This window comes from Callorhinchus milii, unplaced genomic scaffold, assembly GCF_018977255.1.
Source record: "Callorhinchus milii isolate IMCB2004 unplaced genomic scaffold, IMCB_Cmil_1.0 Scaffold8, whole genome shotgun sequence".
Lineage (NCBI taxonomy): Eukaryota > Metazoa > Chordata > Chondrichthyes > Chimaeriformes > Callorhinchidae > Callorhinchus > Callorhinchus milii.
Genome location: NW_024704749.1, coordinates 15,947,190 through 15,974,784, shown reverse-complemented (window position 1 = coordinate 15,974,784; position 27,595 = coordinate 15,947,190). Strand labels below are relative to the sequence as shown.

General features: G+C 45.0%; 2 protein-coding genes across 4 annotated transcripts; both read left to right on the top strand.

Moving 5' to 3' along the window:
• The first annotated feature begins 7,111 nt into the window (after nucleotides 1-7,111).
• Nucleotides 7,112-17,283, top strand: zmynd19 (zinc finger, MYND-type containing 19). Of its 2 annotated transcripts, none has more exon segments than NM_001292952.1 (6): nucleotides 7,112-7,234; nucleotides 11,787-11,846; nucleotides 12,320-12,426; nucleotides 13,114-13,254; nucleotides 13,413-13,593; nucleotides 14,084-14,506. In NM_001292952.1, coding segments are annotated over 6 exon segments (684 nt in total). In that variant the 5' UTR covers nucleotides 7,112-7,183; the 3' UTR covers nucleotides 14,228-14,506.
• Nucleotides 17,284-18,252: 969 nt separating this feature from the next.
• On the top strand, nucleotides 18,253-27,174 carry dph7 (diphthamide biosynthesis 7). 2 transcript variants are annotated; one of them, XM_042337775.1, is made up of 10 exons: nucleotides 18,253-18,267; nucleotides 19,990-20,184; nucleotides 20,525-20,664; nucleotides 20,982-21,069; nucleotides 21,825-21,919; nucleotides 22,736-22,902; nucleotides 23,333-23,405; nucleotides 24,694-24,759; nucleotides 25,458-25,630; nucleotides 26,604-27,174. In XM_042337775.1, exons 2-10 carry the CDS (start codon nucleotides 20,044-20,046, stop codon nucleotides 27,080-27,082), a joined length of 1,422 nt encoding a protein of 473 aa, XP_042193709.1. In that variant the 5' UTR covers nucleotides 18,253-18,267; nucleotides 19,990-20,043; the 3' UTR covers nucleotides 27,083-27,174. The 2 variants fall into 2 exon arrangements, with proteins under 2 accessions (XP_042193709.1, XP_042193707.1); XM_042337773.1 differs by lacking the exon at nucleotides 18,253-18,267 and adding an exon at nucleotides 18,289-18,432.
• The last annotated feature ends 421 nt before the right edge of the window (nucleotides 27,175-27,595 follow it).

Sequence of the window (27,595 nt, the reverse complement as noted above, 5' to 3'; positions counted from 1 at the left end):
TGGTGGAAGGCGAACTAAATGGATCTTGGTCTTCCTTCGTCTAGCAATTCTTATGTTCTAAGTTGGCTTTCTATCTTCACTGTTGTGTTATTTATATAATTAACCCTTTATTAACGTTTATTCAAATGGGTTATGACAAGATTAATGAACATCGCTTTTTTACCTTTTGGTTTTGGAGGTTTTGGAGGTGGATGCATGACTGTGTAGTTTGGATAAGACCACTTGGTGACCTGGCATGGTCCGAGCAAAGAAGGGATGTCGTAATAGAATGGATAACGCCGCTGGTAGCAGAGAGAGTAAAGCACAGAAAACATTACTGTCACTGTGCAAAATCCACATTCAGACTTTAAATTGCTTTAAAAAATAACGATATGATGAGACGTGCAGTTAATACAGCACGATTCATTTCCGGAGAACGCCCCAAAGCGCTTCACAGGATTTACAGTGAAGCGTAGTGTCCGTGTTAATTTGTAGGCAAACGCAGCTGTTAATTTGCACAGCAATGTCCCATAAATGGCCATGAAGTGAATGCCCGATTGTATTTGGGAAATGTTAGCCAGAAACTCCTTTCTCTTTTACAGTAGTGCCAAGGGATTTACAACACCCACCTGAATAGACGGACGAGACATTGGTTTCACATCTCATCTAAACAACATCAGCTCCAACAATACAGTACACCCCCAGCACCGCATTGAAGCATCAACTGCACGATCCCAATTGATTCCCTCTCTGGGAAAATGCATGACATATTTTCACAACGTTTCCTGTGTTCAGTAATGTTTGTACAACGTTGTTTATGTTGTAGAAATCTCTTGTAACCTTGTTTGAAATAACTTAGTCTTGATATTGAGACAGAGACTGGAAGTGTTGTATCCGATTGCCAGCGCAGAACTGTTCCTTTAACTCTATCAGCTTCTCTGAATTATTCACACCTACCACAAAGTTGGATTTCTTTCTCTTGATGGGTTCAACGTTGGTGTACCGCACTTTCCCCAAAACTATTCGTTTCTTGGTCCCTGCAAAGGGCAAGCGAGTAAAGACAATTTTGGAAATCTTTCAGCATTTCACGTATTTTTGTAATTAATTCTGCAGTTGCACTTTTCCATGAAACGTGGATCTTCTGTGTGTTTATTAATTTATATTAAGAAATGTTTTTTTTAAAAAACAAAAGCCCCCAAACTCTAACCCTTTCCCTCAATCCTTCTGCCTTGCCCTATCCTTCCCCATCTTCGAAGACCTTCCTCTTCGAATGTGCCTACGGTCACCTTCCCCGGCTCGGTGTTGCGCTGCTCCACTTTCAAGCGCTCTGGGAGGCTACCCTTCGCAAGGGAAGCTATAGAAACACAAGTTGTCGTCGTTAAGAAATGGGTGTTCTACAGAGAAAAGATTGAACCCTCTTCCCCCCCTCCCACCCCCCACCCTCCTGCCACCGGCATGTACTTGTATCCCAGGGCATATGTTTCCCTGAACTCAGCGATGTGTTATTGGTGGGTTTGAGCGACATGAGCATTTCAGCATTCGTCCTTTTTACCTTGGTTGGGGACTTTCCTCGCAAAGGAGAAAGCGGGTGCACTCGTCATCCAAGGTATGTTGCTGGTCAGAAGATAGGTCTCTGGTCCTGGGCTATCGAAGTCTATTTTCAGTGGTGGCCGACTAGTCATTGCCTCATTCCATCCTGTGCGGGTGACAGCACAGGTGAGAGGGATGCCTTCATCATTGAGATGCATTGAAGTGTTACATTACCTTCGCTGCCGCTTACAAATGCTTTGCTCTTCGAAGAACGTATTGGCTTTAGGCATATAACCAGGAAGGAAATTGCCCACATTGTATCGAGGCATAGAAATGTTTGCGGCATAAGCTAGAAAACAATTCAACGAGCTGTGGGCAAACAAACTCGTAAAGATACATTTGTAAACGTGACACTGTAAAGCATGTGTGCCCTGGCACACAAGTGCATACATGGTGCACGTGTACTTCAATGATCATACGTAAAACACGTGGAATTTGTATGCAAGAACACATGCAGGTAAGTATAGATGGAGCTCATCAAATACTCAATTAAAACGCAACCACTATCATACTGCTTGGACCAAAGGAAGTGGGAGAGGAGAGATAACCAGGAACCTGTCGCGATTACCTTTGGAGATCATGGAGTATTTATCCAGAACCTTGTGAGATTAGGTGAATAGAATAGAGTTCATGAATAGATAAGAAAAAGCAATCTTATTGGGCAGAGTAACCTTTTCTTAATCCTATTTTCCTTAAGTACCTCAGTGGCTCTATAGCCGCTGTTTCTCTGGGGATGGATTCTTGCCTTTGACCAGGTTTCTCGTCATTGGCCTGAATTTTTGGACTTCCTCGGAATCCTTCATTTCATCTTCTTGACCAAGATGCCCAAACCATTTTTTTGAGGTCAAGTCTTACTTACTGATATATTTGTTTTGTTTTTCCTCTGGGGGGACCTGGCTGAACCAATTGTTTCTGAGCGCCATCCTAAAACCAACCAGAAGAACTAACATTCAACTTCAATTCAAGTTTTGCCTTTATCTAAAATGAGATTAACGGAATTTACTCATTTAATAGTATTGTGATGGGAGAATCACCGGGTACATCAGGGTAGTCTAACCAGCCATCAATTTCATCTCCCTCCCTCCCTCCCTCCATTTCATCTGGTCCACCCGCTCCCTCTATAACCTGTAAATGTTATGTTATGTTTCTGGAAGAGAAACACAAAAATATTGGTTATGTGGCCCACGGTCATTTCTCAAATAAAATAATCTTGCTTGTAAACAGTACCACCAAACTACGTAAAGACTTTTTTTTTTTGCTGTCTCTATAACATCTGTCAATTCCATTTGATCCTATGCAAACAATGATTACCCAACAGCTATAGCAATAAAAAATACTAAACCTGACTTAAACCAACAACCTTCCGACTCCGAAGTGATAAGTGGCTATCAACTGAGCCAAGCTGATACTTGGAGAATTCATTTGAGATACATTAAACCCAACGAACTGATGATCCCACTTAAGTGCAGCTAATTTCTGCGTCTTACCTTGGTGAAGAATCTGCGAGCCGGATACGCATTGAAGCAATAGGTGAAAGCTCAGGTAATTCGTTAGAACACATCGCAAACCGACCCAAATGGTATAAGCGCCTCTGTTCAGGAGTCAGAGAGTTAATGTTCATTGTGTCCATCATCCTTACGAGTGTGCTCATTGCATTTCTTAGGGTAATCAGGAGGGCGTCTTTTCCTGAGTTCTGTCTTGGAGGAAGAAAACTTATAAGAATCCTTGCATTTGATATAACACCTTATCACATCATTCAGATGGCTTAAAGGGCACAGGATATACAGTAAAGTGGCTTGACTGTGTATTTTGTGGGCAAAATGCAGCAGCCGGTTTTGCACAGCAGCGATCCACAAACGATTGTGGATTGAGTGACCAAATTGTTATTTTTTAAATAAAGATTATTATTATTATATTTCACGATCAATCAGCTGTGGGTGAGTTTTCTTAGCATTAACTCCTCTCAACCCTTCCCACATGATCCAGGACCTGGTGTAGGATTCATGTGGGCTGTTGATACCACTTTCATTGAACTGTAAACCTATTCTCCTCTAGCAACGCCTCCTTTAAACATTAAAATAGACTCCACAGAGAAAGAGAGGTGACACACATTGGCACTCACGACCAACCTACACAATGGCAAAGAGTAAGATATGGGTATAAAACTTACAGAAACGCACTGAGACCGACTAACAGAGTCTTGCCCCGTCAGCCTGACTGTGCTTAAACAAAGGCAAACCTGATTCTGAGTCGGTGTCCTCCCAGTTCTTCTGTAATTTAACTTTGAATAAGCATCAAACACTATTTTCGACACCTCTGCCTCTCTTGCTCTCTCTCCTGCAGCACTTTATTCAATGCACAAATCAGGGGTGTTTTTATTTGGCTTCTCAAAGTACAGAACTCAGTTTCAGGAGACAGGGCGCTCGGCAACTTTGGGCTATTTAACCCCAGCACTAAATCTAACTGCAGGACATTTTTAAATGTTCGGTGGAATTTCAATGGAGAAAAGGCCAATGAGTTCAGCCTTACCGCACGAAAGTTCATTTAAACCATGCTGCTCAAATCAAGTGACATGACATAAAATTGATGGCCCAACATGGCCCAAATACTCTGCACTGTTAGTGTCACAAATGTGAAGGGTTGATGTCACAGATATGAAGTATTGGGTGTGAAAAGGTCAATAAATCGCTGGATGTCTGTAGTCTGTGGTTAATACCTTTTAAGACAGTATTTGTGCTCAAATTGTATTAGTTCCACTGGTCTTTATTTACTCTGTCCGCAGCTACATGTAATTTGCTTATTTAGCAAAGGTCCAGTCTTCCGAAAGAGGCTGGACAGGATAGCAGAAAGAAATGCAACAATATACTGATGATATATGACTTTGTTCCTGAAAAGGGACAGTTCCACTTCAGAAGATCACTTTGTCTGTCCGATCTGTATTGGGTGGATGTTTTTAAGACAAGGAAATTTTCTGAGAAAGATTTTCCAATTAAGGGAACCGCATGCACTATACGTTTGCATGTAGAGACGAGATACGATGGTGACATTGTGATAGGATCAGTCTTCAGACTTCTGGTTTGAATACCAACAATCTGATAGAAGTGTTCTGTTGCTTAGTCCTAGAGCACCAGTTAAAAGAACTAATAAATTCATCTGATTATTACTATGTTGAATTTGAATCGTGCAAGCTATACCTTTAAGACCTTGCCATTGAACGAAGCACAATATTTTAGTCATTTCCACAAGCCCCTATCTAATTTTTTTCATAACATTATGCATTATGTTCGACTACAGAATACAACGTCACCACATTTTTCAGTAAGTTTTTCTGCACCCTACAGAAAATACACTAAAAAAACTGACCAATTCAATTCAACCCACTAATATTGTAAGGTGGATGTACTGAAGGCAATCCATTTCGCTGATATAATCACTTCCCCTCCAAAAAAGCATTGTAGTTGAAGAATGAGATTTAGGATTCTCTGAGAATGCTATAAGTATTTAATAAAAGCAATACTTCTTATTAAAGAGACCAAGACCATAAACTATCCTTGGGTAAGTACTTATGATTGATATTACTGCTTTTATTGTTACTCTCGTTTAAATAGTAATAATCCCTGCGTTTGGTATAGTCACATCTTCGAGACGTCTCAAAGTGCTTCATAGAATATACTGTAAAGTGAATTCCATTTTGTGGGCGAAACATGGCAGTCAATTGTGCACAGATACTAATACAATTTAGAGTGGTTATAAAAATAAAACTCTTGCCTTTGAAGGTATCATTTAAAGGGGGCAAAGAAAAACACCCACCAAAAAATCAATTTTTTAAAAAAAATATGTATTTATTCATAAATACACTTAGTACAGCAGAAAACCGAAACAAACACAACATCTTCTGTTACAATTGTTCCCTTTTCTGCCGATACAAAAAACATTCCGTTGTTTACGGTACATTCCTTCCCCGCACGTAGGTTGTGCACGTTTTTGGGGGGACGCTCGAGGCCAACACAGTCGGGAGTCTCCCGGTGGGTGCGCCCTGAGCGGTTTGTGCCGGAGCAGTTCCTGCTGGAGGTCAGGACCCATTTGGCCTTTGCCATTGTTGAGCCGAACTTCAGCTTGTCCCTCAGTATATAGTCCCTGATCCTAGCCCTCGCGAGGCTGAGCGTCCCTCGTTCTGCCAGAAGAACACCTGGTTTTGGGAGCCAAAGGGCCTCCTTTACAGAGGTAATGATCCTCCAGGCACTCTCTGCGAGAGCCCGAGAACAGGACGTACAGCACCGAGCGCCGTGACAGCCGGTCCCCAGGGACGAACCGCGAGAGAATCCATTCCATCTTTTTCCAAACCGCCTTCGGGTACCAACACTCCAGGAAGAGCTGGTCCACGGTCTCCTGGGCCTCTGCAGTCGGCCCGAGGGCAACGTGCTGACCGGCCCAGACCTCGACCCTGCGTGAATGCCCCGAGTGGGGGGGTTGAGCCCCTTTTATCGCCAGCCAGGCCATGTCTCAATGGTTGTTGGCCGGTGACGAGACGTCTTGCCAAGATGCGGCCGGCCTTCGCCGCAGGGTACCTCCCGATCGGGTTCTGCCCTCTCCCCCTTTCGAAACCGTTTCGACCGCCTGCCGCGCGGACCGACCGCTCGGTCAGCGCTCCGGGGTCTGGGATGAGGCTGGTCAGGAATTTCTCCACGGAGGATCAGGCGGTCCGGCTCCAGCCGTGTGGGGCGTTCCGAGGCAGTTCGGCCAGACCCACCCTTCTTAGCACCGGGCGGCGGGCGTTTGTTGGCGGAGCAGCCGGACACAGCCTCGGGCCCCTACACACCCCTTTCCCCCCCACCCACCCACCCACCGCCCTTTTTCCGGGGTTTTGCGCTTGGTCTCTCTGCGGGCGCACGATCCGTCTCGGACCCCACCCCGGATGAGTTGGAAGACCTCTGTGGATCTGGGGATAGAAGTGTGTGAGGCCCTCTCAGTGTTACTGTAGGTGACCCAAGGTCTGGCCATTGACCACTCACACACACACACACACATACACACACACACATACATACACACATACACACACACATACATACACACATACACACACACATACACACACACATACATACACACACACATACACACACACATACACACACACACATACACACACACACACACTCACACATACACACACACTCACACATACATACACACACACACACACACACACTCTCACACACACAACATAACCTGCCCTCCCGCACGAGGGTGAGAGCCATCCCGGAGAACCATGGAAATGACGCCCCCCCCCCCCCCGCCCCCTCTCTGGATAGAATCAGCCGCCCACGTGGGCAGCTTCCCGCGAAACTGACGTCACCCTGGTAACCGTTGCCCCGCGTGACCGGACGTACGCGGGCCGTGATTGGCTGCCCGGGGCCCGGCGCGCGCGCACGCGCGGCGCGGCGCAGGAAGGGGAGGAGGAGGAGGCGGCGGCCGCCGGGGTGGGCGGGCCCTTCCCTCCGGAAGTGGTGGTGGTGGTGGCGGCGCCGCTGGTGCTGGTGTGTGTGTGTGTGTGTGCGCGTGTGGCTGCGCGCGTGTGAGTGTCTGTGGCTGTGGGCTGGAGGCCGGAGCAATGTCGGACTTCAAGCTCGGCATCGTGCGGCTCGGGAGAGCGGCCGGGAAGGTGAGAGGGAGGGAGGGTGGGTGTGTGTGAGAGAGAGAGAGAGAGAGCGCGCGGGCTGAGGCCCGGTACCGGCGGCGGGCGGGCGGGTGGTCGGCGGTGGGGGGGTGTGTGTGTGAGAGAGAGAGCGCGCGAGTTGAACTGAGGCCCCCGGCGTCCGGGTAACGGAGGAGAAGGAGGAGGAGGAGGAGGGAGGGAGGGAGGGAGGGAGGCGGCGGGAGAGCTAAACTGAGGCCCGGTACCGGGGACGGACGGAGGGAGGGAGGCGGAGAGAGAGAGAGAGGGAGGGTGTGTGTGTGTGAGAGAGAAAGCGGAGAGAGAGAGAGAGCTGAGGCCCAATACCGGGGAGGGAGGGAGGGAGGGATGGAGGGAATGTGTGTGAGAGAAAAAGCGCGCGAGCGAACTGAGGCCCGGCACCGGGGGGGGGGAGGGGAGGAGGGGGAGAGGGAGGGAGTGTGTGAGAGGGAGAGAAAAAAAGAGAAAGGGAGAGAGAGAGAGAGAGAGAGAGCGCGAGTCGGGGGCCTCTGACGGCCGAGTGTGTCTGTCCCGAGAGGGTTCGGCCCGCGGGCCGAGCAACCGTCACAGGGGCCGCGACACGACACGAGGCCGCGGCCTGGGGTTGAAGGGCGCGAGGGAGGGAGTCTCGCTGGGCCCCGGGGGGGAGGGGCGGGGAATCCAGGCCCGGGCGGGGGCGGCGGGGGGGGTCCGGGCCTCCCTCGGCTCCGTGTGGCGGCTGGCGGTGAGTGAGCGGAGGAGGCACATGGCGGGTGGGCGGGTGAAGGAGAGGGAAGCCATGTGGCGGGAGGGCGGGCGGGCGGCCTGGGGAGCGGCGACCGAGAGGCACACCACCCCCCCCCATCACACACACTCCCTCTCCCTCACTCCACACACACTCTCTCCCTCACTCACTCACTCCCCACACACACCCTCACTCACTCCCCACACACTCCCTCACTCACTCCCCACACACACCCCCTCCCTCACTCACTCCCCACACACCCCCTCCCTCACTCCACACACACCCCCTCCCTCACTCCACACACACACACCCTCCCTCACTCCCCACAGACAACCCCTCCCTCACTCACTCCCCACACACCCCCTCCCTCACTCCCCACACACCCCCTTCCTCACTCCCACACACTCACTCACTCCCCACACACACACCCCCTTCCTCACTCACTCCCCACAGACAACCCCTCACTCACTCACTCCCCACACACCCCCTTCCTCACTCACACACACACCCTCACTCACTCACTCCCCACACACACCCCCTTCCTCACTCACTCCCCACAGACAACCCCTCACTCACTCCCCACACACCCCCTTCCTCACACACACACACACCCTCACTCACTCACTCCCCACACACACCCCCTTCCTCACTCACTCCCACACACACCCTCACTCACTCACTCCCCACACACCCCTTTCCTCATTCACTCACTCCCACACACACACCCTCACTCCCCACACACACACACACCCTCACTCACTTACCCCACACACACACCCTCCCACACACCCCTCGCTCACTCCCCATACCCCCTCCCTCTCTCCCCACACACACACTCCTTCCTCTCCACGCACCCCCCCCTCACTCCCCACACACACACTCCCCACATACACTCCTTCCTCCCTACACACTCCTCCCTCCCCACATACCTCCCTTCTTCTCTTCCCACCCCACACTCCTTCCCTCTCCCCACCCAAGGCACCCACCCCCCCTTCTCCTCCCCCGCACACCCTTGCTCTCCCCACGCCCCGTCCCCTCATGCCTCCAGCCCCACATCTGCCCCGCACCCTCCCTCCTGACTCCCTCACCCCACGCTATCCCTCTTGCCCTACCCCCCCATTCCATCCTGTCCTGCTCCCCACCACACACCCCCCTCCCTCAGCCCCACATGCACACTCCCTCGGTGACTGAAAGTGGCGACTCAGGTGATAGATGGTGTTACAAGATCTCGCATGGTTCACATAGCAAATCTACACGCGCTTTGGACCGAGATTGTAGAGCATCTTGAGGCCCTTATAGGAACACTTTCCGTGTAGTGGCTTAAGTTGAGGAGATGTAGTGAAGAAGGTGGGGTTTTCATTGGTATTTTGTGCAGTCTGGCGTAGTCTCATCATTGAAAATGTCAACGAGGCTCCTCGCTGAGCTTAACTGTGTAGTTATCTGTTCCTATCAGTTACTTCTTGGGCAGTTGGTGTTGAGCAAGCCTGCTTTGCAAAATTGGGCTTTGCAAACAAGGAAAGCTACTTGCCTGAAAGTTACTTGTCTGGAGAATGGTGCCATTGTGGAGTTTCGGAAGACTTCCTGGTATTGGCTATTTGTCCTGTAGGAGCATTGATCCATGCAGATCAGCTATCAACCCTGCTTGGCATTGCTGAACAGAGTACACTGAGTGCCTTGGTTGGTATTGCTCCGCAGTTTGTGTTCTGTGTATCAGTTCAGCTGAAGAAGGCCCTTTGGGGCATTTGATGTCATCCTTCAAGAATGTCCACTCTTCTGTCCTTCCGTCAATGAATCGAGCTTATTTTATAAAGGAGTTCAAGATCTTGGTCTAAATAACCCTCCCTGGTAACATGTTCCAGTTGAAAATTACCCTCTGGGTCAACAAATACTTGCTGGTGTTTGGCCTGTAACTGCCCCTTGCTGTTCTGAATCTGCCCTTATTCTGTAGCCCTGCTCGATATGAGAATATTGTTCAGTTTACTTTCTCAATCCCATTTAAAGTCTTATGTACCTCGATAAGGTCCCCTCTGGGCCTTTTTTGAAAGACAGAAGAGCACTAACTTATCTAATTGTTGCACAGTGCCCTTTCCTCTTAACACTGGGGATCGACCTCGCTGCTCTCCTTTGCACTGCCTGAGGGTCGAGGCAGCATCTTTTCAAGGACCTCCTTTTTTTAATAAAACTGCTCATTGATGTACATTGGCTGCAGCACTAAATATCTTCTGCAGAACATTGAAATGACTGCATTGAGCCAGCTGGGGCCACCTGTGGCGGGTAACTGTTTACATTCCGATATGCATTTCAAAACCACTTGCAATGAACGTCTGCAAGCAAATGAACCATATCGTAATTGGTGAGAATTTAATCTGGTGAGTCAATTGCATAGGTACGAATCTGGCGGTATTGCAAAGCAGCAAGATGACTTTTGAATGCCTTTACGGTTTAGTCATCTGCTTTTTAAATAGTAACATACATACACCTCTCAATCTGGTTGTAGACTTGAGTTCCACCATCTTAAAGCACTTCAACAACAGGATAGAGCTGTTTAGCTTTTGCATGGCGTGACTGGTTGTAAAAGTTAATAGTGGGATTTTGGACTGCACAGTGGGATATTGACTGGTGTTTATTCTTGCAATACAGGAAAGTAGCGCTATGCCATTCTGCTATGTGTATCTGAAGCTGTAAAAGTGATGCCTGATGACATGGCCCGATTGCAACTGTCTTTGTGAAAGAGGATTGTGCCACGATGCTTTCCACCAGAAATTAGATTTTAATCAAAGTGCAATTTGTTAGAAATATCTGTTTTGCTTTACTTTGGTGCATAATACTTTTCAAATCTTCAGTGCCTGCTGCACATGTGGTATATCTCTGCTTTTTTTTTGACAGCGGGAACAAAACTCAACTCTGCTGTTGCTCCCAAAGAGACCGTAAAGGGTTTCCTGTTCCGTGGAGTTGGAGTGCTGAAGAAGTTTCCTTGGCCGGTGTGGCATAAGAGCACCTTCAGTTGATCAGTTTTCCACCCTCATGGTGAATGGGTGGCTGAAATCTGAGTGTTGTAGCTACACTGCTGAAAGCCTATCAAACTTCCAACTTCAAACATTAAATGCGGCAAAATTAAATGAGTAGTGTTTGATCATTTGACCACAGTCCATCTATTTGAAGTATAGATGCTGACTATATTTGCTGGCTAGGTTTGTCCCTGACATTACAGGTTCATTTAAATAATTTGCACTTACAAAGCGCCTTTGCTTTGGGTACCTAGGAGCGCTTTTCAAAGACGAGCTTGGAATACTGAGTGGGGGAACTGGACCTAGGCATGTACGAAGAGGTTGATTTTAAAGTGGGACTTGGTCTGAATAGAGAGGGAGTCAGAGGGAGGTATAGACTTTATTGTAATAAAATATAGTGTCCATCAGAGACAGCTGTACAGCTGTTGAATTGAAGTTCAGTATGCTTTGCACAAAGATCCAGTGATACATAGAACACCCGTTGCAGGCTACAAATTTGCCCACAAAATATACAGTCAATTTACTTTACAGTGTATTCTGTGAATAACTGAGACATCTCAATGACGTGATTATTATTCAGTGTTAATCTTTGTGCTCTTGCTATAAATCTGGGTGAAATTGTAAAGTGTTACCTGATTATTTTAGTGCATCCATTTCTCTTGCTTTGTTCAGTTCCTTTCTGCTCAGTTAGGTTGTAAACCAGTTTGTATATTGGTAATGGAAGCTGTCCAACTCCTTGGGGACATATGGAGTGTTGAAGATGCAGGTGGAACCTTTAACAGCAATTCTGCTTTTCTGTTATTTCCAGACAAAGTACACGCTGATCGATGAGCAGGATATCCCTCTCGTGGAGAACTACACTTTTGAGGTAAGAAAGAATTAACACTTGCTTCTGTAGAAGATTACGGTTCCTGCTGTGTCTTGAAAGGAATCCTAGAAGACGTTCTTCTTAAAATGGCCAATAAGAAGTTTTAAAAAGTCAAATGCACAACACTAGGTTGAGTGTTCCATTCAGCCATCCTTTATATTTTACAAAGTAAGATGATATTTTGTGGTTCCACCAGGCCAAAAATTCTAATTGGCCGCTGATGATTACGGTTTGATCCTGCAATAATGTTCTTACACTTTAAAAGCAACAGTTATTGCACTATTTTTAAACAAAACATTGTGAAATGGAGCCTGAGCACATATGTAGGAGAAGGAATGACAGGGGTGAAACACAGTAAAGCAAATGAAATTACAGTTGAAGGAACCCGACGTCATGAGATTGCTTATTTGTGGATTGTCTTCCATTCGTCTGTTGTGTGGTGTTTAATATCTTGGTGTCTTTCTCCATTTCAGGCTCGTATGGAAATAGATGCTGACGGGAATGGTGCTAAGATATTTGCTTATGCATTTGATATCAGCAAAAGGAGAGGTCCAGGGCGTCCTCTGCATGAACTGCTCTGGTGAGTATCTGAAAAATTGAACACGGGCCCATTTGGTATTTCAGGGTTTTGAAGCTTTTGATCCCTTTAACATAATCTTTGCAGGAATTGTGTATTAGATAATAATGAGTCTTATTATGATAAGAAGTACCATTAGTGTTGAAACATCTCAAAGTACTTTACAGGAAATTGTAGTCAAGTGTAGTGACTTTGTAAGCAAACATTGTAGTCAGTTGGCACTTAGCAGGTCCAACCACCCAGGAGTAAATGACCAATTTACCTAGAGGATTGTTGGCCTGGAGACGGTTCAGGCAGACACCTTCTCCTTAACATCTTATCCAAAAGATGCCACTACCAACAATGGAAAGATCCCCCAGCACTGCGTGTGAGTTGTCAACCTTGATTCAAACATCCTGATGTGTTTGAAACCATAACTTTCAGACCTGTGTGTGAGAGCCTTGCCAACTGAGTCAAATTGTAAATGACTGATGTATTGAGAGATACTTTCATGTCTGGGACTTGAGTTTGAATCAAAGGCAGATTGATCAGCTTCGAGGCTCTGCTGTTTAGATTCTAGGAAAACACTTCGATCAAATAGGATCATTTGTTGAGTGGGTTAATTTAATGAGTATGTTATTGAAAGCATTCCTGAGTCATTATCACCATCTAATGGTATGCTTAGTGCTGATGGCTTTCTTTTTAATGCAGGGAGAGACATCGAGGCGGAATTGCTCCAGGATTTCAGGTAGTTCACATCAATGCAGTGACCGTGGACAACAGATTGGATAACCTCAACCTCGTCTCAATAGGTTGGAGGCCAAAGGCAGAGGAGATTTCCAGCAAATTAAGGTAATTACCTATAGCTCAGTTATAAGTAATTGGGGGTTTTTAGCTGTTGATATAAATTGGGTATGTGGTCTGAAGCCTTTTTTTTTTGCTAATCAGCACTGACTAGTTTCCATGTATATCCAGTTTCAGTGCTAACCACTTACTTCTCTTTTTCATAGGGAGCAGAGTCTTTATTGGCTGGCTATTCAGCAGGTGCCTGCAGATCCCATTGAGGAGCAGTTTCCTGACCTGAACCTGACCCGTTACTACAATGCTAACGGTGATATCGTGGAGGATGAAGAGGACTCGTGCACGTACTATGAATGTCATTACCCACCGTGCACAATGATGGAGAAACAGGTACATGTGCACATGCAGGCGCTCAGCATTGGTAGTGAGAGTAATCGATTCAAGGTGTGTTTGCTGTTTACACAGTTGGCCATCGCGAACAATTTACAATGTTTGCAAATGCGTATTGGGAGTCACTTCAACACCACATGTTGAAGGTTCATGCTATTTAATGCCTTGAATGTACTAGTCTGAATTCCCCCCTTAATGCTATGGCATTAGATTGCCTTTTGATTACTGGCTAGTTTGATCATGTCTGTTCTGAGGTTTTTTGTTTGAACAACCATTATCCCACTACTCTCAGCGTGGATGTTCTGGTACTAGCTTCACTATTGAGAACAACATTTGAGGAGTTGGAGCACATTCCAGTAGAGGCTTGTTGCTAAGTTGGCTATATTATATCAGGCTAAATGTATGCTTAGTCTTGATTCAACCATTTTTTAAAATTCCATTTCCAGTACTTTGTATATTTTCACTGACCCCGTTTTTGATAACATTTCAGTTACGTGAATTCAACATTTGCGGGCGATGCCAAGTGGCCAGATACTGTGGCTCCCAGTGTCAGCAGAAGGATTGGCCTGCTCACAAGAAGCATTGCCGCGAAAAGAGACGTCCCCTGCAGCAGGACCTTGAGCCTGAACGATGACCCCCTCCTTCTCGCCCTTTGCCCCGCATGCTTTCGCCATGAATCGACAGCTGCGTCAGTTTTGGTTTTGCACAATTCAGACTGGACGTTAAGTTCCCCGAGCACTGAGGAAAATTACAGAGAGGACTTGATAAAGGTCTCTGTGAAGAGAGGAGACTGGGGCTTTCCTTCCTACGATTGTTAACAAAAGACTATAGGAGCTCCTAGCCAGAAGCTTCTGTCTATATTTATATGTTAATATGTATTTGAACAAAATCTTATGTACAGTTTTTTAAGTTGTAAAATCTGATCTGTTCTATTTGAAGTTCGGTAATAATGTGTAGCTGGCAGAGTTACCTAAAATTGCTCCGGTAGCAAAGTGTAACTCTGCACTGGCTTGCTGCTAATGTGATTATAGACAAAAAAGGCCCACCCTACTGTGCGTACCGGGGATTACACTAACACCACGTCTCTGGATCTTATCCATTTTGTAAAAGAAAAAATGATTGGCCTTGGACAGGGAAAGCAATCTGATTGTTAGATTATTGTGACAACTTTTTGGGCTTGTAAATTTCTTAAGTCTTGTGGCTTCATACTTGTAACCAACTTCGAACATATTCGCCTCAACTCAGAGGTTTGCATTTAATGCAGCACGTGTAAGAACATGGTGAATCTTCAAATCAGTATTTTCAGTCATTTAGAACACTTAAACCCATTTGTATCTAATGTTTTCACCGTACCTAATTTAGGAGTTGTGCGAGGCAGATAAGTAAGTTTGGATATGGCCAACTTTTGTTGTATCGGATGAACGATAAGAACTATCTTTAACAAGACACATCTTTTGTAGAGCACTTGTTTCTTATAAGGTCTTGACTGGGTTGACGTGCATGGTGCTGTTCTGTCCCATGGACCTGGTGGTTTCCAGAAATACTTGCTTCACTATATTCTCTCAGCTGACCTGTTCGGCCTGCATCGGTGACTGCATAGATTTATAGAGTGGTATATTTGCATTCTAACTGTCCCGTTTCTCCCCCTCCCTCAAAGTATGTCAGATTTCTTTGGTGGCAGTTTGGGTAAGTGTTTAAGGTACCATGTTCTGAAAGCTCTGATTCGGGTTGAATGTCTTCAGTCCCTTTGACTAATCTTCGAAATTGCATCGAGGAATGTGTGCACAAGAAACGTTGCTTTGAGTTCTTTCTACGCACAATTAATTATTCACTTTGCCTATTCCTATTCAAATATCAAACGGATTGAGCTGGGGTGCGAGTGAACAATTTTAACAAAATTGTAAATATTTAACTTATGACACATTTACAAGTACTGACAAAATATTTTTAAGTTATGCAAGTTGTTTTCATGGGGGGGGGGGGGGGGGCGGTGTAGCAGACCAGACCCATCAGCATTTAGCTCAGGCACCCCTGCTGAGCAAGCGAGATCCATTCGGCCCTTTCCAAACACACAATCCACTTACGGGGTAAAGTTCCTCCATTACTTTGATGGTTCTCCCAACTTAACACACGTAGGAAAGCCAGACTGAAAGTCTGCAGCTGGAAGCATGGATCTTTATTCCAACTTTAATGAGCACTACAGTTGGTCTTACCAATTTGCTATGGAACCACTAGATTTTCGCCGAGAATTGTTTTGAAAGTAGTAGTGGAAGCAGTTAGGTCTCCTCGCCTTTCAGCTGCATGGGATGGTAAGGTGATATATTAAAGAGTCCGAAGTGGTAGCTTGGGCTTCAGCAAAAATGATCTTCCATCTAAATATACTGCACAGCTAGAGGCCTGAATGTTCGTATATTTTGTGCACATTTTCGAGGTAGTTACTAACATGTTGTATAGTTACTGCATTGGCTTTATGTTTCTTCACAGACCTACTATCCCCCCCCCCCCCCCAAGCTCTTGCAAATTTCAGAATCTGTTCGACACGATGGGATTTCTGGGGTCTGAGCTGCTAATTCTGCTTACTTGTGCTTTTGGGTTATTGCTTGCAATGCTTAACAGTTCTAGCAAAGCCTCAAAAGATCTAGTGGTGTGGGTGGCTGTCCAGACTGCACAAGTTGACCAATGTGATATTACCCTTTTGATTTACTGCCCACCTCCCCGATTGAAAAGGGAATGGATGCAGCATTGGTGCTATTTCTGCCAGTTTCTGGCATCGTACATATTTGCCTGATGTATGGGCTGCTTTTGTTTTTGAAATTGCATTTGGTCTGGTTTAATTCAAGGGGCTTTTATAACTTGCGTTTTAAACCAAAGTGGAAACGATGCCGTTAAATTTTTCCACCACCCCCACCTCTGTGTGTTGTCTTGAATCTTAATTGCCCTTAAGACAAAACATTACCAACCTGCAATTATCCAAACAAGTTTGTATTTGTATCTGGTCTGTCTGGATATCTGAACTATATTCAGAAATGTCCCGTTGTGTGTTAGTGGTATTCCGCCCAACTCATTGTGGATGGGAGGAATTGTCTTTATTTTTGTGTTGAAAAAAATTGCATACATCTTATTGCCAATAATTCTCAAATAGTTATTTCAGGAAAAAGATCTTTTTTGCAGATTGATTGGATTTTGTGCTCTCGCTGGTTGGGCCATTTCACACTAACGTTATGGGAAAGCATCATTCAGAATTTATCTGTTTAAAAAAAAAAGGCTCCCAAGATTTGAAATTAAATATTTGAATATAATGGAATCCGGGCATAATATTGGCTAGTTTATAATTTTACTGATTACAGGTTGAGTGATTTGATGATGACTTTTTTTTTGTTGAGCGGCCACGGTTTCAGGTGTTTTCTCCTGGTTTGAAGCTTAACACCATCAGCGCGATGCCATCTTTGAAGCTGTTGCAACTTCATTCAGAGTTGATTTAAGAATGGTTAGACGTGTAAGGGTCCTTTTAAACGAGGAAATGCTTGTTGCACTCCTACCTTCGACCCATTCTGTTTCCGTCAAGTCACGGATTGACCACTGGCCATTTGTGGTGTCGCTATGCCCATCCCCAGTTTGTTTCATGCACTGAATACAGTATTTTTGCCTGTATTTAAATCGTTAAAAAATAAAGCTGAGTCGAATTTCTGATAACGGGACATGCTGATGACTGTGCGTTGCGTCGCGGACGCAACCTGATATCGCTCGGCGGTCCCCGCGGCCCGGGTTCAGATCCAGCCTGGTTGAGTCCCAATCTAGACGGTTGGGCTCTTGAGTGACCAATCCCTCCTCCCTCGCCCGTTTTCAGATCTCACCCGAGGGGGCCTCTGGGGTTGGGAGACCTTCCCTCTTGGAGCGCGCCTCCGGCGGTCATCTGCCCGGCGGCCTCCGTCGCTGTCGAGGGCTTTGAGCTGTGGTGGAGTTGGCCGGATGTTGACTTTGGGCGACAAACCTACGGTAGCCCAAAGCCAATCAAATACTCGCGCCCCCACCCCACCAGTGGCCCGATGTTGTGCGTTGTCTTTGAGACGTCTCCGACGAGGCGCTTTGTCGACCACATCGTGAGAATTGTCATGATTGTCCCCAATTGGGCGGCGGAGCGGCCAGTTTTTGGATGAGCGCTTTCGAAACCCCTTTTTTTTTAAAAGAATAAAAGATTTTTCAAAGAGCGGGCGAAAGTAATCGTGATGATAGTAATGTTAATTAAAGAAAACTTTTGAGCGGGTTTCAATTAATTTTTTAAAACCAATTAAGCGCTTTTTGTTTAATCCCTCCTCTCCCCCCCCCCCACCACCACCACACGCGGCAAGAAAAAAAAACGCCCAATCGTGGGCGTGAACCCGCCCAATGAGGACAAAGGGGGCGGGGTTTAACGCCCGGTTGGGCGGGGTGGGCGTGGACGCGGCGGCGGTTGACAGTTGGGATTGGGTGGCGCGAGCTCGCTTCCCGCGGAGGCGGGAGGAGTTTGAAAGGTGGAGGGGGCGGGGCCGGCCGCTGGCGGAGCCGGATTGGCTGCGGCAGCTGTCAATCAACGATTTGAACGCTTTTCTTGGGGGCGGCGGAAAAAGAAGAGGCGGCGGTTTGGAGCTTCGCCGGAAGTGAAGGGGGCCGCGTGAGAGGGGGCGAGAGGCTGAGGTGCGGGGGTCGAGGGGCGGTGGGGGGGGGTGGTTGTGTGTGATGGCCCCGCGCTTCTCGCCGCCCGCCCTGTAAGGGGAAGGGGAGAAAAAAGAGAACTCGCCCCTCGACAGCGACAACAGCGGCTCCGATTGACAACGTGAGGCTCAGCCGCGGCCGCCCGAGGTGAGTGCCTCGGGGGTGTCGGGCTGAGGAGAAGAGGCTGAGGGACAGGGCGCCGCGTGTGTGTGTGTGTGTGGGGGGGGGGAGTCGGGGTGAGAGGTTTTTTTTGGAGGGGTGGGGGGGGGGGACACTCGACGTCTTCCCAAAAATGGTCACCGAGCGGCAGGTAAACGCCGTGTGTGGTGGGGGGTGTGGGGGGACGACGTTGCTCTGGTTAGCCCACGCAATGCACAGTCACTACACTTTACGGCGACGTCTCGAAGACGCGATGAGGCGCTGTGTCAGATGCAAAGATGATTTATTATTATCATCATCATCATCATCGCTATTATTATCTACAATTAAAAAAAAACCTTTAGCTCTCTGTGGGTGTTTCCAATGATGTTGTGTTGTTGTTGTTGTTATAATTTTTTTTATTACAACCGGTGCGGGATTTGCCGTAACGTTTGGTGACTCTTATTGTATTTGAGACGTCCCGGAGACGTGGTCGGGCGCCATATCACACGCAAGGGTTATTATTATCATTATTATCATTAATTAGCAGCTGACGAGCAAATGTAGGCTGCACTGGTCCTCGCCTTCTGTAATTTCAGTGACGAGGGGTGATCGGGGAGAAGTGCGAATCGGCAAAGAGGGCGAAGGGATGATTGGGGAGAGTACCATTGAGGAGGTTGATGTATTGGAGAGATTGGGGTGACTGGTGGCATTGGGGAGGTTGAGGGAATGGCGGGACAACGAGACTGGAATTCACTTTGTTTTCCTTTAAACTGAATGGCTTATTTTATGAAAGAAAACCCAGAAGAAGCCAGAACTTCCCAGCATGTCGTATCATAATCTGAAAGAGGGACAAGAATATGTTGATGTTTTGGTTTGGAGGTTTGGATTGTCATCTCAATTCCCGAGCCTGGCTGATAATTTGAGAAGTGCGTTTTGAATACTCAAGTCAATTTGGTTTTCTTTGGAAGAGAAAACATCCTTTTTTTAATACAAGCAATGAACGGTTTAATTTACTTTACGATTGTTGCTTTGTGTGATCGAAATGATTCAGATGTGTTCAATAAACATTGATTTATTGTATAAATAAGTCTGAAGTATGTTTGAAATATCAAAGTGAATTTATGGCTAAACTTTGATTTATTTTAAAGTAAAGGAATACAAAATAAAATATTTAATATTGGAAGGACATAAGAGGTAAATAATAGACTTTACATGCACAGAATACATTTTTGGGGAAAATTGTCCTTCGAATATTTGAAAATTATTTGTAATTGGATTTATCTGGTTATGATCCAATATTATTTAATTATGTTGACTACTGCTCGGATCATATTCCTGAAATAATCATTGTTTTAAAAATGTAAACAAGAATTTTGTCTATTTTAAAAAAAAGTAGTTAAATGACGTGTTTGAGAGTGAAAGAGATATGTAGTTGTGAATTAAGTGTATTACAGGATTTGGAAGAAAATGAGCAAATGGGATTAGGGAAATGACAAGGTTCCATGAACTACTATAATGGCAGATTAATAACTGTAATAACTGATTACTTTAACTTTGATTCAGATGCTGCAATTCTGAACACTTGCACTGAATCGTGCAGTATTAACTGATGGTGACATGGATGCTCGATGCATGACCCGAACACTACAGGTGGTTGATACTGAGTACAGTGCGGATGCTGTTGAATGGTGTCCCATTGATGGGTGGCATAACGTACTGGCCTGTGGTACCTACCAGCTGAAGATGCCTGAGGACAAGGTATTTAACTGTAGAGTATGATTATTAAAATTAATTAATGAGACAACTGGTATAGAGCAGAAAGATCCTCAGATCAGTCTCTGGTCTGTGCCAGCCTGATTTCAGCCAAAATGCTGAGGCATAGCAAGATCTGTATTATCACTTTATTCAACTTTCAAATGGGTCACACTCGATGTTAACCTGCCATTCCCTTTCTGAATGCTGTTGCATTTGTAGAATCAAAATTGCTATATAAAGATCCATGTCGAAGGGTTTAATTTGTGGTTCCGCATTAATTAGCAGTCTTGTTCTGGTGCCCAAGAGAGGGGTTATAACTGGGTTACTCTTTAACTCTTTTCAGGCTGGTGGAGATTCAGAAAACACAAAACCTCATATGCGACTGGGTCGTCTTTACCTCTACAGTTTTCATCAGGAGCAGCTGTACTCTCCGCTAACAGAAGTGCAGAGGATTGAAATGCCTGCAATCCTAGATCTGAAATGGTAAATGGAAATGGGGAACACAGCATAATATATGGCTTTCCACTCTAAACTTGGAGTTGCTCCTCCTTCCTCGTGTATTCAGCAAATATAGTGCTCAATCTTCATGTTTGAACCTGGAGATTAGGGCTCATCGTATTTGAGCAATTGGAAAGAATGCCTTAGCCTGGTTGTATTATTACACACATCTGCATTTTGGTGCAATGACAGCTGAAACCAATGCCCTGTTCAGCTTGCAGCTTTAACTGACTATTTTTGTATATTGGTATGTATGTACAAATGGATGGGATGGAAAGTAATCCTAAAGTACTTTACTGCAGGTGCCATGTGCCGTTGGCTGAACATCCTATGCTGTGCCTAGCGAATGCTGAGGGAAGGCTGGAGCTGTTTAATCTGATAGCTGAAGAGGTATATGGGTCCATATCACATAACAATGTTAAACAAAGCTTTTAAGATGCTATTCATCAGTGTATTAATTCATTTCTCTTTGTATTTCTTTACTGAGGGTTGTATGGGTAGCCATCATGGTCTTGGGAATAGAAAAGGAAGGAGTAGGTAAAGAGTGCTCACTGCCCCAGCATAGGGAGGAAAAAAAACTAAGCAGGTTCTTGCACAGTTATTATCCAATAAATCATGATGAAAAACGTGCAAGTGTGAAGGTTGACTGGACCATACTCAGCTGTGAAGTCATCCACACTAGAACTTCCAGCCAATACTCACAATTTGGGTTGACACATTAGAAAAAACACTTGAGGTCATTCAAATGGTCTTCAGGCAAGGGGTTTGGTGAATTGAAGGAGGAAAACATTTTGAAATTCAATTGGTTTAAAACAGTTGTTTGTGTGCAGCGACGTTATGGTTTATTTCAAGGTGGACGAATAAGGCAATTAAAATAGAAGCAAGAGACAAATGAGATTTGAGTTTCTAAGGTGAAAAGGAGTAAAAATTTGCTGAAATGTGGTAAATGAACATAGGTTGTCAGGGCCCAATGGAAGAGAACAGGAAGTTGAAATTGTGACGTGAGAGATCTTAAAGGGCAGTGCTGATGGTGGTTCTTCTGCATCTGATCTGTACTATTATCTGACTTGAGTGCAGAGCAGGGATATTTTAATCATTGATATTAAAACAGTTATATGGCTGAGTATGATCTTTTCTTCCAGTAGAAAAACAGCTGCTTGTTGGAGCCAGTGTGCAGTGTTGCTGTAGGCCCGGAGTGCCTTGCTTTATCCCTGGACTGGTCCACAGGAAGAGGAAATCAGTAAGTTTTTGCTTTCGCTTTGTTGGCATCACTCTTGCCTTTTAAGGTATTTTCAGTCTCTGCACCAACATCGTGGGCAAGTGAACTGGTGTTTCAGCTGCTTGCAAGGCCTTTGCTAATGCACTGTAAAACTACATTAGGAAGTGCAGCGAGGCTTGGGATAATACTTGCGAGCATTTTCTCTCATTCTGTTGGAAAAAGCACTTAATCTTTATTTGATGCCCCCTGCAGTAAAAACTGATTGATGCTAGTAATTCACATATTAGAGGAATATGTCCAAAGCCACATCCACAATGCAGTATTTCAGATCTCCAGCTCTATACTTCAAATGAAAAACCGTGGAATGAGTCTGTCTTAACCCCATTTCTTACTGATGCATGTAAAATTTAGACCAGAGTAGCCTATTTTGTTATAAAGATTAAGATGCATAATTGGGCTGTGCAGACAGTGTGAGCTTTTTCTGATTGTGCTGTATTTGACCCGCAGGAGTGCTTTATCCAAACGCTAGGAGACAAAGTGGAAAATGTGTTTCATTCTCCAACATTGGCATCCATTTCCTTGAGAAGTACAGAGATTCAACAAAAATGTTCTAAAGTGCACTCACTTTTCATGATCAATTTCTCAGCTGTGTATAGTACAATCTCTTCAAGTACACTGATAACAAGTCATTAGACATTCTTCAAGGAACAAGGAGTACAATTGATTCGGTTTGACTTCTGTAACATGCTTAATCCTGTTAAGTTAAATATTTCTTAGCTATGTGTGTAAACTGACATGGTGCTGATAATCTGAAGGTCTTTTTCCATTGCTCCCCAGGAGTGAATCAGTGAAGATTATTAGCAGCGACTCGAAGGGTTGTCTGAGCCTGGTGTCTGTGGGTGGTTCCAGCCCAGCGCTTGATGTCGTCTCTCAGTGGAAAGCGCATGATTTTGAGGCTTGGATTTCAGCTTTCAATTACTGGAACACTGACATTGTATATTCAGGTAACCCTCTCCAGTCTTCCTGAGTGATCAAAGGTTGAAATAGGCTCTGAAAATTGTAAATTCTATACTATGATTGTTGCTTAATTTAAACCTTTAGAAAATTGCCTGAGACTTATTATTTTAGCAGTTAATTTGAACCAAACTGGTTTAAAATGGTGGCATGAAGTTGACGGGTAAGTCAATTGCCAGTTAATTGAGGGCATGCTCTCAGTGCACAGTTTGTGTGAAGCACTTTGAGATGTTGCTCTTTGAGAAAGGTGCTCTACAAATGCAAGGTGTTGTCCTTTATCTTTCCTTCTCGGAGAGGTAGCTGTGGATTTTAACACAACTCCCTGAAAGCAAGGTGCATCACTTGGGGGCATAGTTTGGGTTGGGAACTTGGGTGTTGAACCTTGAATTTTCATCTTGAATCTCCACTGTGTTTCTGCAGGAGGAGATGACAACAAGCTGAAAGGTTGGGACACACGAATGGAAACTGACGGGCCAGTCTTTACCAGCAGCAGGTGTGTGTACAGTGTGAAGATGTATTTCAGCATGATTGTTTTGACGGGAGAACTATCTTCATCTCATGTTTGTGCGACCAGTGAACATTGTGGTATTGCATTATGTAGTGATCAAAATCTGAGCTGAAGTTTGGATAGAAGACTTATTTTGCTCACCTAGTGGCATCATGAAAGATAATGCCCCTCAAGTCATGCATAAGTTACCTACTGAGTAAAGCTAACAACATTTGTAAAGCAGTCATAAGTCAATCACAGTGAGAGAGTGAGAGTTAGATTGAGTGTACTGCTAGAAGTACTTTCAGGTCAAGTATTGCATGAATTAAATGCAGTGTAAAGCTCGCTCTGTGCCAACTCATTAGCTCCAGTGTCATTCAGCAACAACAAAATTACATTTGTATAGCGCCTTTCACGTCAGGACAACGTCCCAAGGTTACGGACCCGAGCTGGTGGAGGGTGGAGGGAGGGGGAAGAGCAGGGGTGAAAGCAGGGAGATCGAAAGCACGGTCAAAGAGGAGGGTCTTGAGGTGCGCCTTGAAGGTGGTGAGGGAGAGGGCGAGAGTGACGGAAGGCTGCCCGCCGATAGTGGAGCGAGCAATGCAGGGGATGTGGCGCAGGCCGGAGCCCGCTAAGGGGAGGGAGCGAACACGGTGGTAGGGGGTTAGGAGGTTGGAGAGGTAGGAGGGAGCAAGACCGTGGAGGGCATTATTGCTTGAATGAATAATTCAAGCATTATTCATGGACAGTCTTAAGTATTTAGCTGCTGGGAAAGGTACATGTCAAATTCACCAACTGGAAACGAGAAACTTCTGAAAGCAGGTATCCTGTGTGACTGTTGAATAATTGAGTTGTTACTGAAGGAGTCTGTCACCATGCAGAAAGGTTCATTGTCCTTCTTTACAGTTAGAAAATAGGTCAGCAAATGGTTGTGCATGTATTTGAATTGTTTGATTTATAGTGTTATAAGATATATTAATTTTGTTTTTTCTTCTTGAGAAAATTTAAGTTGTGATCTAATTTAGAATTTGAGGGTAGCTGCTGAATGAAACTTCTGAGATTTGGGAAATTTGATAAATAGAAAGATTATGCAAGGTGACATATTAAAGTTTTGAACTGCAATGAATTGTTGTTGCCATGCGATGCATCACTGTCTCATTCCTTGAGTCTGGTGCGGGCGGTAATTTAATAATATGGATGTCAGTGGATCATGGGGTTGCATTGCCATACCTCACTAAGTTTACATTTTTTTAAAAAAACTCTTAAGTAGAACTCCTTTTAAATTGATTTTCAGGCACTCAATGGGTGTTTGCAGCATCCAGAGCAGTCCTCACAGACAGCACATTCTGGCTACTGGAAGGTAAGATACCTGTTTTCAAATCACCTAAACACCTTCCTCTTCGACCATGCTTACAGTCACCTCCTCCCTCCCCCTGGCTTAGCATCAGGCTCTGCCACTGTTAAGCACTCACAGACGCGACCATGCGTGAAGGGCACTATATAAATGTAAGTTGTTGTTGTTTACCAGCCTGGACTGCATCCAGGCTGGTAAAAGCTCAGGCCAAAGCAGTTGAATTGTTCATTGCATGATTGAGGATTCATGTTGTGCTCAGGTCCACATGCACTCAATTGAATTACTGGCTCATAAGGTTTTACTGGTATCTGAATAATTGAATTGAGTATTGTGTGCACCATTAGCAATCATTTGTTTTTTTTATTGAGAAACTTATGTCCTTAGTTTGGGTCATCACTGAAGCTGAAAAGAGTAGGAGGGAAAATGAGAAGTTGAGAAAAAAGTGATGAGGGACATCAAACCTAGACTTTAAATGATTGCAAAAGGCAGGAGAGACCGACTGAGGGACAAGGAGATGACAATTTTGAGATAGAAAAAAGTGAGTTGGTATCAAACAGAAGTTGATTTCAATTCAGTCAGGGTACAGAGAGTGGACAGAAGAGACCAACATTAAGGACTGTTACTGTTTGGACTTGGGTTAATGTTGAAGTAAAAAGTAGGTACCGTTGACCGTGCTGATCACTTGTTGCTTGTTTTATCTTCAGTTACGATGAGCACGTGCTTGTCTGGGACTCCCGGCAGATGAAACGGCCGCTGGCTGATACTCACGTCCAGGGAGGTGTGTGGAGGTTGAAATGGCACCCCACCCAGGAGCAACTGCTGCTAGCAGCATGTATGCACAATGGATACCACATTCTGGATTGCAAGGGGGCATTTGGTGAGTGTTCGGTGAGCTGCAAACACAAACTGGTGTTGGTATGACACTTCTCTGGGGCCCGCTTTTAGATCGAATGGGAGGTAAACCAGTATACGTTTTCATTGGTCTTGTCACCTTACGTCCTCTTTCTTTGAGGAAGCACTCCTTAATAGTGCTCCATTTATTAGTGAGTTGGGCATTTAAATAGGCTTCCATGTGACCCATGGATGAGTTTGTGTTAGCCTCTTCCTCGACAGAATTTTCTCATTAACTTTGTGTAGTTGTGGAAACCAACTTTTTTTTAAAAAAAAACTTTGTCTTTTAAAAATATTTTGTTTCCTTTTCTTGGGTCTCCCTGCCCTAGCATTGTCCTATCCTGGGCTGATGACTTTATCCAGACCTCCAGCATTGCTGCCCTAAAGCCGAGCAGAACTTCTTTCCTGGGATTGAAGTGCATGGTCTCTGATGTTGATGTTCCTATGGTAAAGGTGATGAGATTAGCTCCTCAATGGGTCAGAGATTATGCACTGTGACCTCTATTTTATAATTTTGAGTTTGGGAAACTTCATGTTCTTTTGACTGACTAATGGGCTCACAATGATAGGGCTCCACAAGATTACTGAATGCTTCCGTGGAAGGGAGAAAGTTTCATCCCGGTGTTTGATTGCCACCTTGTGGCAAGAAGTTTCAGTTCAGAAATTATTTTCTTGTTAGTGGCAGCAGTTGAACTTAAAAAAAACGTGGTGTTGACTCATCCTGGGCATTAATAATTAACAGAACTTTTGCCTCGCAAGAAAAGCCAAGGAACATGAACATATTTAGCTCAAGAACATTTTTATTGAACAAATGTAATAATTGAATGAATGCCACCAGTGTGAGAAAGATCATCAGGACACCCTTTCAGTTTTAGTCTGCTGTCTTTCCTTGGCTTCTTTGAGATTTAATCTTGCACGCACATTGATGTATGAGTTTTCGTATGTCTTTGCTTTTTCAGCTGCAAGTGTGGAAGAGTGCCCCATCCTTTATTCTTATATATTGCACAACTCACTAGCTTATGGGGCAGACTGGTCAAGACTACCTCTTGATGCTCAACTTGCTGCAGACTCTCAACCGCTGTCCTCGTCTGCGACAGAATCCCAGAAGAGAGGGGAATGTGAAGAGGGAGCAAAGAAATTGGAGACTGAGTTCCAGGACTTGAAGATCCAGTACGAGTCTCCTACGGGTATCTTTGATATGGTGATGGAAGGGGAGGCAGAAGATTTTTCTGGGCCTGACTTTGCTGATGGGTCGCAAGCCAGTGGTACATCTGAGGGAGCAGATATGCACACTGTAGATGGTGCAGAGCAGCCCAAGCACGAAGCTTGCAGTAATCAGGAAAGAACTGGCGCTAGCCTTTTGGCAACTTGCTCTTTCTATGACCACATTTTACACGTCTGGAAATGGGAAAGAAACAGCACTGCATCTTCCAGATGAGTCTGATTTGTAAAAAATTTTGTAATCCTTACCATTTATAACGTTAAATAAAGCAGTATCTTGGATAAAACTTATGTGTACAAGAAAATAGAGCGAATGGTCAGAGGTGTTTTTTTTTTTTGCCTTTTACTGTTCTGTAGATGTACATTGAAAGTATCTGAGATATTGGTGCTGGAATATAGAGATGTCTAATGCCAAGAATACCTAATACTTCTAAAACACAGATACCTCAAGTAGCTACAGAGTATCACTGCCCTGATGATGTCCCTTAAACCCAAGATCAGAAGAAATGCAATAACAATTTATTGCCTCACTGACCAACGGCATTACAAATTCTGTTGTAATGAGAAGGGAACATTTTATTGAATGAACCTTGGCTGGATTTAAATGTCAGAAGCAAAGATACAAGGCCAATGTGCCAAAGGTTCCCAAAGGTTCTGGAGAAGGAATAATGTGCTTTAAATAGCTCTGAACAAAGCATGCAGTATTTGTCCTTTCATTCTCACTTCCTTA

Coding starts and splice junctions, on each gene's coding strand:
- zmynd19 (XM_007900340.2), top strand. Junction 11,847..12,319: donor TGGAGAACTACACTTTTGAG/GTAAGAAAGAAT, acceptor TCTCCATTTCAG/GCTCGTATGGAAATAGATGC. Junction 12,427..13,113: donor CCTCTGCATGAACTGCTCTG/GTGAGTATCTGA, acceptor TTTTTAATGCAG/GGAGAGACATCGAGGCGGAA.
- dph7 (XM_042337775.1), top strand. CDS start 20,044: ATGGATGCTCGATGCATGACCCGAACACTACAGGTGGTTGATACTGAG. Junction 22,903..23,332: donor CACTGACATTGTATATTCAG/GTAACCCTCTCC, acceptor GTGTTTCTGCAG/GAGGAGATGACAACAAGCTG. Junction 25,631..26,603: donor GGATTGCAAGGGGGCATTTG/GTGAGTGTTCGG, acceptor TTGCTTTTTCAG/CTGCAAGTGTGGAAGAGTGC.